Below are 12,894 nucleotides of genomic sequence, written 5' to 3'. Positions count from 1 at the left end.
GATGCAACTCAATCTCAAGGTCCTGAATTCAAGCCCCATGTTGGACTGGAGGAAACTGAAGAAGAATAAAAGAAAAAGAAAAAGAAAAAAGCCCCTCCGATCTTTCCCACAAACCATAATGCAGGGTGAGTGAAGTTAGGATACCGTCTCGGATCACTGGCTCCGTGGGGCAGACGAGAATACTGAGGAACACACAACAGCTTTGGGGCAGGGACACCCCCAACTGGCTGTGCAGCTAAAAACGCCATCACCCGTAGAACAGGGGTGAATGATGACAGGATGCCAGATTTGCTAAATAGTATTGTTTATTAAGGCTTGTATTCTCCAGAGGAAAATTTATCCGATGTTGTCCGTGACTCCATACAGGCAGTAACAGTTCAGAGAGTGACACGTTCTCAATACAAGTCTAAATAATACAGCTTAAACTTTAACTCAGAGGGTCTTTTGGAGTAAATAGTTTTAGGAAAGTATTTGCTCTCTAAACAGTAAGATCCCCTACAATGGGCGCGTGCAGACTGTGCCAGAGCGACAGGCGTGAGCACCATTTTCATGCTGAGACTCAGACTCCGGGTGGCAGCGAGTTCCTCCAGGTCCCCCATTCCACAACACAGGACAGCAGATTCAGTTTCTAAAAGGTTTGCTTTTTTTTTTTTTTTAACCCATTCGACAGGAAAATGAAATCCGACGCACACGGTGGAAGTAACAATTGTGGCACCATCTGTACGAGCAGACCCTACGTGTGAAGCTCAGCATCGCGGGCAAGCAACTCAGAACGGCACTGGGACTCACAAGTGAAGGGGGGCGGTATTGAGGATGATCTGCACGCAGGTGAGCACGGCTGACCGCTGAGCCCAGCCCTCCGCCTGCAGCCCTGCATCCGCCCCGCTGGGTCGAGGAGCTGCGAGGGCCGCGGCGGCCGCTGTGGGGCCTGACGCTCTGCACCAACACAGCATGCTCCCGAATCTGAAAAACTCAAATCTGTCTAGTAGAAAAATCAAGTGGACAGACAAGTATTTTAGACAGATAACGGGCAATCAAAATGACAAACCGGCTGAACGAGGTGATCATTAACCTGTTGATTTCAGCATTTTGAAAAGTATTTAACAGAATACAGTAAATGACAAAAGAAGTCATGGTTTCTCGTGTCGCTAATAAAGCAATAAAAGGGTGAGAAATAAGTCCCACGTAAAGATGTTAAAGGACAGTGACTCTGAGTAAGAACATAACCTCTGCCAAACCACCACAACGGAAGCTTCGGGATGTATTAGGTTTTCTGTTCTGTCGTGAGGGTACTTGTGTTTCACGTTACGTCTGACTGATGAGTGGACAAAACACACTTCTTTATTAGTGAGCTCTGTAATCCTAGAATACATAGAAAAATACAAATGAACGCAGATCCATCTGGGCAAAAATAAAAGACAAAGAGCGTAAGATGCAACGAGTCGGGCCCTGCACAAGACAACAGCACCAAGCACATGTTCTCTTAAACCTTTTCAAACGTCAGCACATCGAGGAAACTGGTTCGTCCTTATGGTTTGTTTCGATTCTGCCGTTCCTGAAAAAGAGAAGGGACAGAGTCTAACAAACCGGGTGAACCTGCCCCACACATCCATCAAGACCGAGGCCCGCCCTGGCCTGTGCACCCCGCCGGCACGCGGCCCGGGCCTGAGCACCACCCAGCCGAGCACCCCCTGCTCCAGGCAAGGCCTCTGGCCAGGTGTGGCTCCCACCTCTCCCCACGTCTACCTGGCTGGCTTCTCGTCAACAGGCTCAGAAGCCACGTCAGTCCGTCCTTACCACGGAGCAGCTAAACGCAGCCCGAGACGTGGGGACAGTCCAAGCAGCGGCCCACCACCGTGCTCTGGCCGCATTTCCAATCTCTCGGGCTCACGGAGGACAGCTCCAAGCCACGAGCATCCCCCGTCGGCCTGCAGGCAGGTACCCCCTGGACCGACTCAAGGGTCTCTCTTCCCAAGCCCCACTTGCTAACTATGTTTAGGACTCCGGAACCTTAAACACCAACTGAGTCACGGGCAGAAATTTGTCCCTAACCTCCCCACAACTTCCAGAACCTAGTGAGCTTCAAGAAAAGACCCAAGTGCCACGGAACTAAAATAAACCATAGCCACATGCACAGCCAGCTGCCAGCCTGAAACCCACCAAGGGTCTTCAGCTTCATGACCTATGATCTCTGCTCTATCCCTGTGAAGTCAACAATTCAGTACTTTATTTTATACCTAGAAGAGTTCAAACACAGAATTTCAGTAACTGAAATGACAAGCCCCTCTCTTTCCCACACAGATGAAAGAGGGACCAGCTCATTCTCAGCGTGACAAGCTGGGCTGTTAGAACAGGTGTAGCTTCTAAACTGCCAACAGCACTATCATCTACGTGCCCCGTTACATGCCTTTCAGCTAAAAATTCTTTAGGACATTTGCCATTCACAGATGGGTAACGCTTTTCTCAACATGGGAAGCTAAAAAGGGCTGCAAACCCATGTATTGTCAACTAACATTTAATTTAAAAAGGATGTTTTTGGGGCGCCTGGGTGGCTCAACCACTGAGCATCTTCCTTTGGCTCAGCACATGACCCCGGGGTCCTGGGGTCGAGTCCCCCATCAGGCTCCCCACAGGGAGCCTGCTTCTCCCTCAGCCTGTCTCTCTGCCTCTCATGATAAATAAAATAAAACTTTAAGAAAGTAAAAAAGGGGCAGCCCAGGTGGCTCAGCGGTTTAGCGCCTTCAATCCAGGGCCTGATCCTGGAGACCTGGGATCGAGTCCCACATCAGGCTCCCTGCATGGAGCCTGCTTCTCCCTCTGTCTCTGTCTCTGCCTCTCCCCCCCCCCCCCCGTGTCTCTCACGAATAAATGAATAAAATCTTTAAAAAAATAAAAATAAAAAGGATGTTTTAATATCAGCAGAACGAATCTCGGGATGAAGTCTCCCAGACATACCAGCTTAAAGAAGTGTGTTACGCTGTCCTATCTTTCCCATTTCTGGGCCAGGTCACAGGCTCTGCACACACTTCACTCCAGGGGCTGTGCCAGCTCTGGCTCGGGGCGCTCCCGGTAGTGGGACAAGAAACGGAGATGACCTCACAGCTCACCTCGAGGCTTGCACTCTGGGTTCAAACGTCTGCACTCCAGCCCTGCCCCAGGCCCAGCTCCTCTTTACCACCCGGTGCAGAGTTCAAGTTGAACACATTGGGTTTTCAAGGGGCCTCTAGACTGGGGCTTCCCACGTGCTAAGGGCAGGGCCTGCAGCCCCCGCGGCCTCGCTAGTCTACCCCACTGCCAGAGTGTCACTTCTGAGTGTTCCTGATAGAATTTGTGCACAGTGGTCCCAATCATTACGTTCCTTAAAAATGGAAAAGTTGGTTTTGTTTTTTTTTTTTTAAAGATTTTATTTATTCATGAGAGACACAGGGAAAGAGAGAGAGAGGAGAGACACAGGCAGAGGGAGACGCAGGCTCCATGCAGGGAGCCTGATGGGGGACGCAATCCTGGGACCCCAAGATCAGGCCCTGGGCCGAAGACAGATGCTAAATCGCTGAGACACCCGGGCTGCCCAAAATGGAAAAGTTACGTAGTGACATCCACTTCATCACTGTCCTAATGACCACGCTTGGTAAAGCCCAGGTGATATGGCCCACACCCTCCCAGGACCGCGGCTTTCAGGTCCTGGACCTGCCTGGAGCCACCTACAGCACGGGTCTGAGAGTCAGACTCACCTTGCGCACCACCTCCTCCTCCTCCTGGCGCTTCTCATAGTGAGAAAAGTCGTCAAAGATGGAGGTTGTGTGCTTGTAGGAAGCGATAATTTTCAGCACTTGCTTTGCTTTTTCTAAGGGCACCTCCTGGGTGTCGCGGGAGTTGGTGACCGGCTTGTTGTCATTATTCTCCAGCCTGATGTGCCGGAGCTGGTTATTGGGCACGTCCTTCACAAAAATCCACTTCACGTCAAACTTGCCTTTCCATTTGTCCTGAGACCAGACGCCAGCGCTTGTGCCGTAGTCCACGGGTGACTTCATCTCAGCCACCCCGCAGAAGTGCCCACTCCCGTTGACGCTGAAGAGCAGGTACACAGGCCCCTTGCTGCTCGCAGCGCGAAATGCCCCGTCCAGGCGCTTGTTGCCGTGCTCTGTGCTGCACCAGATGGAGTACTTAATGGAGCGGTGGATGTCGTCCTCAGAGTAGCTTTTTATTATGAACACGCGTCCACTTTTAAGATTCCAATCAAACTCTTTAGGGTTATAGCTGTGGGCAGCTTTCAGTTTTTCAAGAACCGGGTGGGACTCCACGGTGGGGGCAGAACTAGGCTGGGTATTTCCAGGCGAGTTACCATCACCGCTGGTCCCTCCGCTCTGCCCAAATGCCGCATTTCTATTGCGAGGGGCGACCCAGCGGGTTTGGGGTGGCTGCTGAGGGCTTGGATACTGTGGTTGGGCCAAAGGGGGAGGCTGAGTAGGAAGAGGCTGCACAACTGGCTGAGGCTGTGGGGCAGACTGGGGGGCCGGAGCCTGCTGCGGGGCTGGAGCCTTGGGCACGGGCCCCTGGTTGTCCCACGTGCCAATGTCCATGTTATGCTTTATCGGCGGAGGGGGCAGGGCGGCCCCAATTACAGGTCCGCTTTTTGCTTTCATTTTCGGCTGTGGTTTTGCCGGCTTGCTGGCAATGGCAGCCCACGAGGTTGGCTTTGAAACTGGCATATTGACGTTTGTCCCACCGTTGCCAGAAAGGACACCAGTCATCGCCACACTGCTAACGACCGACCCCACAGTTTTGACGGCAGAGGTGGTGACGTCCCCAATCTTCAGACCCACCATGCCCTGCTCCAGGCTGTTCATCCCAGGGGCCTTGTTGAGAGTCTCGCTGTGAAAGCCTGTCTGCCCGTCCACAATTGTGCCACCCAGGGAGCTTGGTGGGTAAGTGTAGCTGCTCCCATATGCCGAGCTCTGAGCCTGCTGCCCCTGAGACCCACTCGTGCCCCAGGCTGAGAAGGCAGGGTTTTCAGGGAAGAAATTAAACCTGTGCTGATAGATGTTGTTCCCCAGACCCCCGGGCTGCCCAAACACAGCATCATGCATAAAATGATGGTCTCCGTTACTGAGCTGTCCGTAAGTGGTGAGGTATGGGATCGGAGGGTCCCCTCCGGTAGACCAGGGTGCCTCATTGAGGGAGTAAGGAAATCCGATGGACGGTGGGTAATAGCTGGACAGGTAAGGATCCGCCATGGAGGGATAACTGTTACTCTGGGGAAACAAGCACGGACGAATTAGACTGCCTCCAAGACACAAGCTGGAGGAACTTCCTGCTTAGGTAGAGGCTGACCACAGAGCGCCATCGCTGCTCACAGGAAGGCAAAGAGCACCGAGCGACAACAAAGCAAGGACTGAGAGAAGGCAGGTGGCCACCTGCAATGTCCTGGACCTGGGTGACACAACCAGGCCATCAGCAATCTACCCGGCAGCCCCCTCTCTCCCCTCACGGAGCAGACTGTTTGAACCCATCAAACTGGCAGTGCTGCTCATCCGCACACCAACAGCACAGGCAGCATGGCAGCAGGTGAAAACATCTTAAAAAGGCAAGGAGAGGTTTCGAGCCACAGGACAAACTGGGGCGCTCAGGGCGACGGGGCAGCCTGCCCCGCAATCTGGTGTCAAGCTCTCTGATGGCTCAACACGCCCAGGCGTCCCACCTCATCTGCAACACCCTTTCCCACCAGACTCCTCCCCACCCAGCAATGGCCACTTCAGAGTGCCCTTCCCCACACCTCTCCTGATAGCCCACTCCCTCTTCTGAGTCCCAAAGGGGCTTTGCAGCCCACATCCACCCTGTCCTGGGCATTGCCTTGGGCTCTCACAGTGGCTCTGGCAGCATGGAGGGCCAGACCAGCTCCTTCACCAAGACTCCTTGTCCTGCCTGCTCTCTGGGGTAGAGAAGCCCTCACAACGGGCTCCAACCTCAACTGAGTCCATCACTGAGAAAATACCTGTGTGGCAGCCAAACCCTCAGAAAGGGGTTTTCAAGGGCTGCACCGCCCGTCGAGGCAGGAACTCATCTCAGGAGTCTCTAGAAGTCAGCCCAGGGTGCAGATTTATACCTGGGATCAGCAGTTCTGGCAAAGGGTCTCCCTGGGGAAAGAGTCACCAGGAATCTGGCCAGATCTGGGCCCCAGAGGCCATGCCACTGTTGGGTGACTTAAATGGTATTCTAGGGAGCGTGAGTGCTGGGGGATGTTGAGGGGTACAGGAAAGGGGTAGAGGCTTTCCCCGCCCAGGGCAGCTGACCTAAGAGTGAAAAAGGCTGTAAGGAAAACAAGAATAGGGAGCAACAGCAAGCTTTTGAGTCTGTGACACCATCTTCTGACTGCTCAGCGGTCCTCATCCTTTCCCCTACCTTCCACCTCAAATAACCAAGAAGTTCTACATGGAGAACACTGGCTAGAGACTTCCTCCTCCAACCCCACACCTATCTTCAGGTGAGAAGACCAGCTACCCTGGCTGCACAGGGTGTCTGGTGCCCTCGGTGCCACCTTCAGGCCCAGGACCTGCCAAGGTGGCAGCCAGGGAGGGCTAGAGTACCAGACATGCAAGCATCTCTGCCTCCCTACAATGAGAATGCAGAGTAACTCTCCAGAGGACCCTAAGGAGAACGGGCTGCTCCCTCAGCAGTCCCTGCCCCAACACATAGCTATGGTGACCCAGCCTCCTGGCTGCCAGGCTCCAGAGCCACATCCTGCCTCCCTGTCCCGTCTAAGATTCATGGGGTTTCAGGCATCACAGTTCCGATGTGCTGTTCCCGTTGATGGCAAACTATTCCAGAATCACTGTTTTTAAATGCAATAACTATTTCCCTATCGCAAAAAATCCTTGAATGCTCAGGAAGTAAAAAAATAAATAAATAAATAAAACGAAACAATCAAACCCAGACAACAAACAGCCACCATCCATGTTCTACAAGCCTGGAAACAGCTAGCACTACCCTCCCTTGAAAAGACGTCCACGACTGGCCCCTTTCTTGTAACCTCTCCCTCAGCCTGCCTGCACCCAACCTCAGCCCTCAGAAGAGCCTCTTCAGGCACCAGTCAAAAGGGGAGAGCACATCACCAGGTCTGGGCAGGGGACGTGCTCTGCAAGGCAAAGGGCAGCCATCCCCCCAACCCCCGGCGCCTGACCTCAGCACCCAAAGATGGTTCGATAAGACACCAGGTGCTCTGCACCGGACTCCCACGAGGCCAGGACCTCACTTGTGACTTACACTTAAGTCTTAACCGTAACAGGAAATAATTTAAGACACAAGATGACATCCATCACGTTCACCACTTACAAACCTAGCATTCCAGGCCCGCGGACCCCACCATGCAGAAACGCAGCTCTCCGCTGCCTCCAATCAGGACTATCCTGTGCAATGATGAAGCAACCCAGCTGACATCTCCTGAACCCTGCATCTCTGCTCAGAAGGCAGACCTAGTCAGGGGGCATCTGGAAGAGGAGGGTCAGCCCCGGTGGTAGCCCTGAGAGGACTTAACCCTCTCTTCCTGTGGTCTGCCAATGTAGGTGGGTCACGGTACAGCGAGCACTGGTGGAGCTGCAGCTTGCTGACAAGTCACAAAACAATTTCGACTACAGCTCTTCCTTGGGCACTAAATTCTCACAATAAAAGAAGCGAAGACTCATCACTTCCAGCTCCCAGATGGAGCTGTCCGTCAGTGAGTGTCCTGACCAGTGGCTGCAGGTCCCCCAGCAGCTGTCCCACTGTGCACTGTGCCCCACCCTGCACTATCATTCACGCTGTCCTCCTCCACACAGGGCCTGGAACCCCCCCCCCCCCCAACCAGCCCACTACCTACACCCAGGAGCCGGGCTCCAGGCCAGCCCTGCACACTGCCATCCCTCTTCACTGGGGCACGAGGGGTGCCCTGCTGCCTGCCAGGCTGTGTGCCATGACTCCACCTTACACCTTTACCCCAATATCTCACTGGCAGCTTTTTCCTGCTGCATCAGCCACCTTTCTTTCAAAGCTCCAAAAGCCAAGCAACAAATCAGTCTGCAAAACTCTGTGAAGTGGGTCATTTGTCCTGTAAAGAGACAAGGGTGCATTTACCCCTCACTTGCTACTGGGACCCACGCCCTCCTCCCCCGGCTGTGCTGGGAGTGAAACCCCCCAGTCCGTCTGTCCACCCGTCTACAGTGTGTAGGGGCTGACTGCTCTGGCCTGATCTTCCAGCAAAACTGACATTCTACTCACTTAAGGGTGAACTGGAATGTGACCCCACTGACAGGCCTCATCCTGGACAAAGCCAGACGCAGCCTGCCTGGAGCACTTGCTGCCAACGGATGTACTGCCACCTGACCACTCTTCAGCCCATTGTGCACCCAGGGCCACCAACGAGCAGCCAACATACCTGGGACACGGGTGCGTATGCTGGGTGGTGGACACACATGGCCAAACAAAGCATAGCACACGACAAATCCCCTCAAGGACAATGCAGGTAAAACTACCACCCCGACTGATGCTCTCACATACACAGACTTCTAATCATAGCCTGTGGGAGACACAGGACCTCAAGAAAGGAAGACAGACACATCTTCAGGGCAAGAATAGGCTACAGAAGAGACTACGACAGACCAGCACTGAATCTCGGAACTGAAGAGTTTACACATCATTCCCATAAAGTGAACGTGCCCTATTACACAGACGGCACAACTGAAGGATTGAGAAGAAACTAGGAAAGTTTATTCCTGTTCCTTTCTGTCCCATCAGATGTGACCAGGAAAACAAGTGTGTCGATAACTGAATGTATTCTGAGTATGGTCGTAGCTGCCCACACTGGCCGGCCCCTCACCCAGAACCCCACCCAGAATCCCCATCTAGGGATCCCTGGGTGGCGCAGCGGTTTGGCGCCTGCCTTTGGCCCAGGGCGCGATACTGGAGACCCGGGATCGAATCCCACGTCGGGCTCCCAGTGCATGGAGCCTGCTTCTCCCTCTGCCTATGTCTCTGCCTCTCTCTCTCTCTCTCTGTGTGTGTGACTATCATAAATAAATAAAAATTTAAAAAAATATATTAAAAAAAAAGAATCCCCATCTAGAGCCCCTCTAGAACCCCACTCAGAACCTAAGAGACCCTCACCCAAAATCCCCAGGGAGCCCCTTACCTAGAACCCCTCCAGAGCCCCTCACCCAGAGCCAGCCCCTCTGCTCCCCAGCGCTCCCCCGCGCCCCCCGCCTGCCCCATTCCCTAAAGCTAACATGTATTCCAAGTCACACAAGGGGCCCAGACCATCAAGATGGTCCTGGGGGGGGGGGGGGAAACTAGGAAGGAAAAAATGCACACGAGAAGCAGTGTCCCAAGACCTTTCTGGGGGGAAAAAAATCACCTACCCCAAGGACAACAGTTCCTTCACAGCATGTTACAAGTTATATTAACTTGAAAGTCCTGCTTTGAAACAGTTTCCTAATCATCCCAGGTATGAGAACCTCAAACACAGAAACAGAAAGAGCTTGCTACCAGGAACATGTGGGCTAAAACAGCCACAAAGTAGCAACCATGGGGCTGACAGCTCTACCCCCACCCTCTCTGTGGCCAAACACAGGCACACAGAGTCACTCATGAGGCTGCGCCCTTCACACACGTGCAGCCTGGCACGTCAACAATACCTCAACTGACAACTGGAAGTGCTGCTCCAGGCCACACAAACCACTTCTCTCACTGACTCGCCAGCACTCTGGCTGCCTGGACACCATGGTGTACCCTCAGCCTGAGACCTGGAGGACCAACACGCAAGAGCTTTCCTCAACAGGGATCTTCGCCAGCAGAGTCCGAAAACCAGGGGTGTCATCAATTCCCAGGGGCTTATCAGCAAGGAGGCCACACTGCATGGTGCCCCCAACCCCCCATTGAATAAAGAAGTGACAAACACAAGCACAACAGGAGCCCTTGCCATGGACACGCATCCCCGCCCCCTCCCCCCAATCAGTGGGGAACCAGCTGCCAAACTGGCTCCACCACCTGGGCAACCAGGCCTCTCCAGTCCCACTTTTTCATCCACAAAACAAGAGGACCAGGAACATGAGGATCTGAGAGCTCTCCTGTTACCTGCTTCCTACCACTCCCAACAGCTGGGTGTTTCTGGAAAATCTTTTCTCAATCAAGAGCATGCATTTACTCTTAAGGAGCATGCTGATTAACCATCTTGCTGAAAAGCACACACCCTAACGGCCAAGATAACGCAGCTGTTTTAAGGCTGTTCATGGGAATGTCAACCTACAATGGTCTTCACAGCCAGCTTCCCCACGGAGAAACAGCTGTAACTACCCTCCTGACAGAAAATCATCTGCTCCACTTCCAAAGCAGTCCTCCCAAATAACATGAAAGCTCCTGCCTTATAAAAACGTATTTCAAGAGTAGTAAAGCAACCCCCTCCAATTTTCTCTGGTTAAAATTTAAAATACACTTCTGCTATATTCAAATCACATAAGGAAAAAATGAAATACCAAAATGAAATTAAGTCTGTTTTACTTCCTGCCATTAGCTCTAACAATGCATCACTGCAGCCAGGCCAGTTCTACTCTGCAGCTCCAGGTCCTGTGCAGAGAAGGGCTGGGGCTGGGTCCAGGGAGGCTCTATAAAGGGTCTCCTTGGTGCCTCTGCTGCTGAGCTGCTCAATGCAATAAAAAGGAGAAATCTGGAGAAAAGTTCTAAAAAACTTAAAACTCTTTAGACAAGAGCAGGAACAGGAAGAGAGGTAGAGAGAAGGCAAGTCACCTAAGGAAGGGGTAGGGAGTCTGGTAGAGTGAAGATTCAAACATGAGACCAAAGTCTGGCTCCAGAGCTCAGTTCTTAGATCCTCTCCTAGGCCACCTATGCTATTCTAATTGCCCAGAGGTAAAATAAATCACCAGAAAATTTCAGAAAACTGCACAGATTTCCACTCCATCAAAAACAGTGCATCACTGAGCCATCCATGTGAGGCCAGCAGAAGCCCACCTGCATGCAGCCCCCGTGAGACACCACTTCCTCCGAGAGCACATCCGCTTCACTGCACTCATGCCTTACGTGTAACTCAAGGACAGTCAACCAAGCAAGTGGTCAGTATGCTCTCTATTGCTAGTACTTTATACTGCGCTTCTTGATCGTTCAGGAGAATAAGGTGAAAAACTGTTAACAATGTGTTACAAAACTCAACAAAAATGAACATAAATATATAGGCCATAAAATAAACTCACCTGATTTGACTGTCCAGAAAGGTAGGGCTCAAAGTCATTGTCATGGACCGTATCCTTCTGATGCAAAGAACCATTTTGTACTAGAACAAAAAAAAAAAAAAAAAGAAAGAAAAAAAAAGGAAAAATATAATTTTTGAATCTTAAAAAGTTGCTTTGATGCACTAAGATCAAAAGTAGTCAAGTCTAGGGCAGCCCGGGTGGCTCAGTGGTTTGGCACCGCCTTCAGCCCAGGGCGTGATCCTGGAGACCCGGGGATCGAGTCCCACGTCGGGCTCCCTGCATGGAGCCTGCTTCTCCCTCTGCCTGTGTCTCTGCCTCTCTCTCCCTCTGTGTGTCTCTCATGAATAAATAAAATCTTTAAAAAAAAAAAAAAAGTAGTCAAGTCTACACCCATCAATTCCTAGAACCTGCCTTTATTTAAAAAAGAAGACAACCAGCATCCAACTAATAGGTACACAAGCAATTAACGCGGTGATGCACAACTTCCAGTAACTTTACGTTTTTGACGCAAAGCTAATCACAATTTGATAGAAGTCGGCAAGACGCAGGTGCAGACAGAGTAACACAAGGAACTAGTAACTGGGTCCTGGTTAAGACGACCAAGCGGAGGTCAGCGGGCCCAGGGTGTGTGCAGGCCGGGGACCCCCGCCGCGGCTTCCAGCGCAGGGCAGCCGGGGAGGCTTCTGAGCTCTGAGCTCGCCGTTGTCCGGCTCTCCACTTACTTCCCAGTTACCATGGCTCAGCCAAGAAAAAAAAAAAAAAAAGAAAAGAAAGAAAAGGTAAATAAAGCGTTGAGCCTCTTCCAATCTTAAAACGTGATGAACCATATTTGGTTACACCCGAGTTAAAAAAAAAAAAAAAAAGAGCGTCTTCCAAGTAAATAAGCAAGTGTCACTTACGGGTTCTCCCCAGATCGCGTTCTGGGGGTTTGTCCGGAGCCACAACATCCCGGGCGGTGCAGGGGGCCGGGGGGTGGGGGGTGGGGAGCGGGCGGGCGGCCCCTTCCCTCCCCTCCCCCTCCCCCTCCCCGTCCCCGTCCCCATCCGGCCGAGGGGCCCTGAGCACCCGCAGGAGCCCCGTGCTCCACCGCCCGACCGCGGCTCCCGCAGCCTCGGGGTTATCTCCCGGAAGCACACGGGAGCAAAGTTTCCGGTTCCAGATGCCCTTCCTGGACCTGCCCCCCCCCCCCGCCCGCCCCACGGCCCGCCGCCGGTCGGGGCCCCGCGCAGCCCGGGCCCACGCGGCTCACCTTTAGTGTCTTGTCCTTTTGTTCTCTGCGTGGCCGCAGAGGCCGGAGGGCGCGCAGCCGGGGCGGGCGGGAGGGAGACACAAAGTTACCCACGAGGACCGGTCCCGGGCGCGCGGCCCCGCCCCGCCCCGCCCCCCGCCCGGCCCGGCCCGGCCCGGCCGCCCCGCCCCCCGCCCGGCGCCCTCCCCCCCCGCCCGCCCCCGCGCCCCGCGCCCGCGCCCGCCCGGCAGCCACCTGGGGGTCCACGCTGGTGGCCGACATGCTTCATGAACGGCGCGGCGCGGGGCCGGGGCGCCCGCCGGCTCGGGCCTCCCCGCGAGGCCGGGCCTGTCACCCGCGCTCTCGCGGCCCCGGGCCCGCCGCCTCCTCCCCGGGCGCCGGCCGGGCGGCGGCGGCGGCGGCGGCGGCGGCGAC

The 12,894-nt window shown here is 53.7% G+C and overlaps 1 protein-coding gene across 2 annotated transcripts; it reads right to left on the bottom strand.

Annotated features, from left to right (window-relative positions):
- Positions 1-272: 272 nt before the first annotated feature.
- YTHDF1 (YTH N6-methyladenosine RNA binding protein F1) lies at positions 273-12,852 on the bottom strand. Of its 2 annotated transcripts, XM_055304551.1 has the most exons (6): positions 12,715-12,852; positions 12,481-12,505; positions 11,232-11,311; positions 3,732-5,252; positions 1,490-1,555; positions 273-1,362 (listed from the first exon to the last, which is right to left on the bottom strand). In XM_055304551.1, the coding sequence occupies exons 1-5, from the start codon at positions 12,739-12,741 to the stop codon at positions 1,529-1,531; spliced, it is 1,680 nt and encodes a 559-aa protein (XP_055160526.1). In that variant the 5' UTR covers positions 12,742-12,852; the 3' UTR covers positions 273-1,362; positions 1,490-1,528. The 2 variants fall into 2 exon arrangements, with proteins under 2 accessions (XP_055160526.1, XP_055160517.1); XM_055304542.1 differs by having other exon boundaries at positions 273-1,555.
- Positions 12,853-12,894: the final 42 nt, after the last annotated feature.

The sequence above is a fragment of the Nyctereutes procyonoides genome, unplaced genomic scaffold (genome assembly GCF_905146905.1).
Source record: "Nyctereutes procyonoides isolate TBG_1078 unplaced genomic scaffold, NYPRO_anot_genome, whole genome shotgun sequence".
Classification (NCBI taxonomy): Eukaryota; Metazoa; Chordata; class Mammalia; order Carnivora; family Canidae; genus Nyctereutes; species Nyctereutes procyonoides.
The sequence above is the reverse complement of the archived record's forward strand: the minus strand, read 5'-3'. Positions and strand labels throughout refer to the sequence as shown.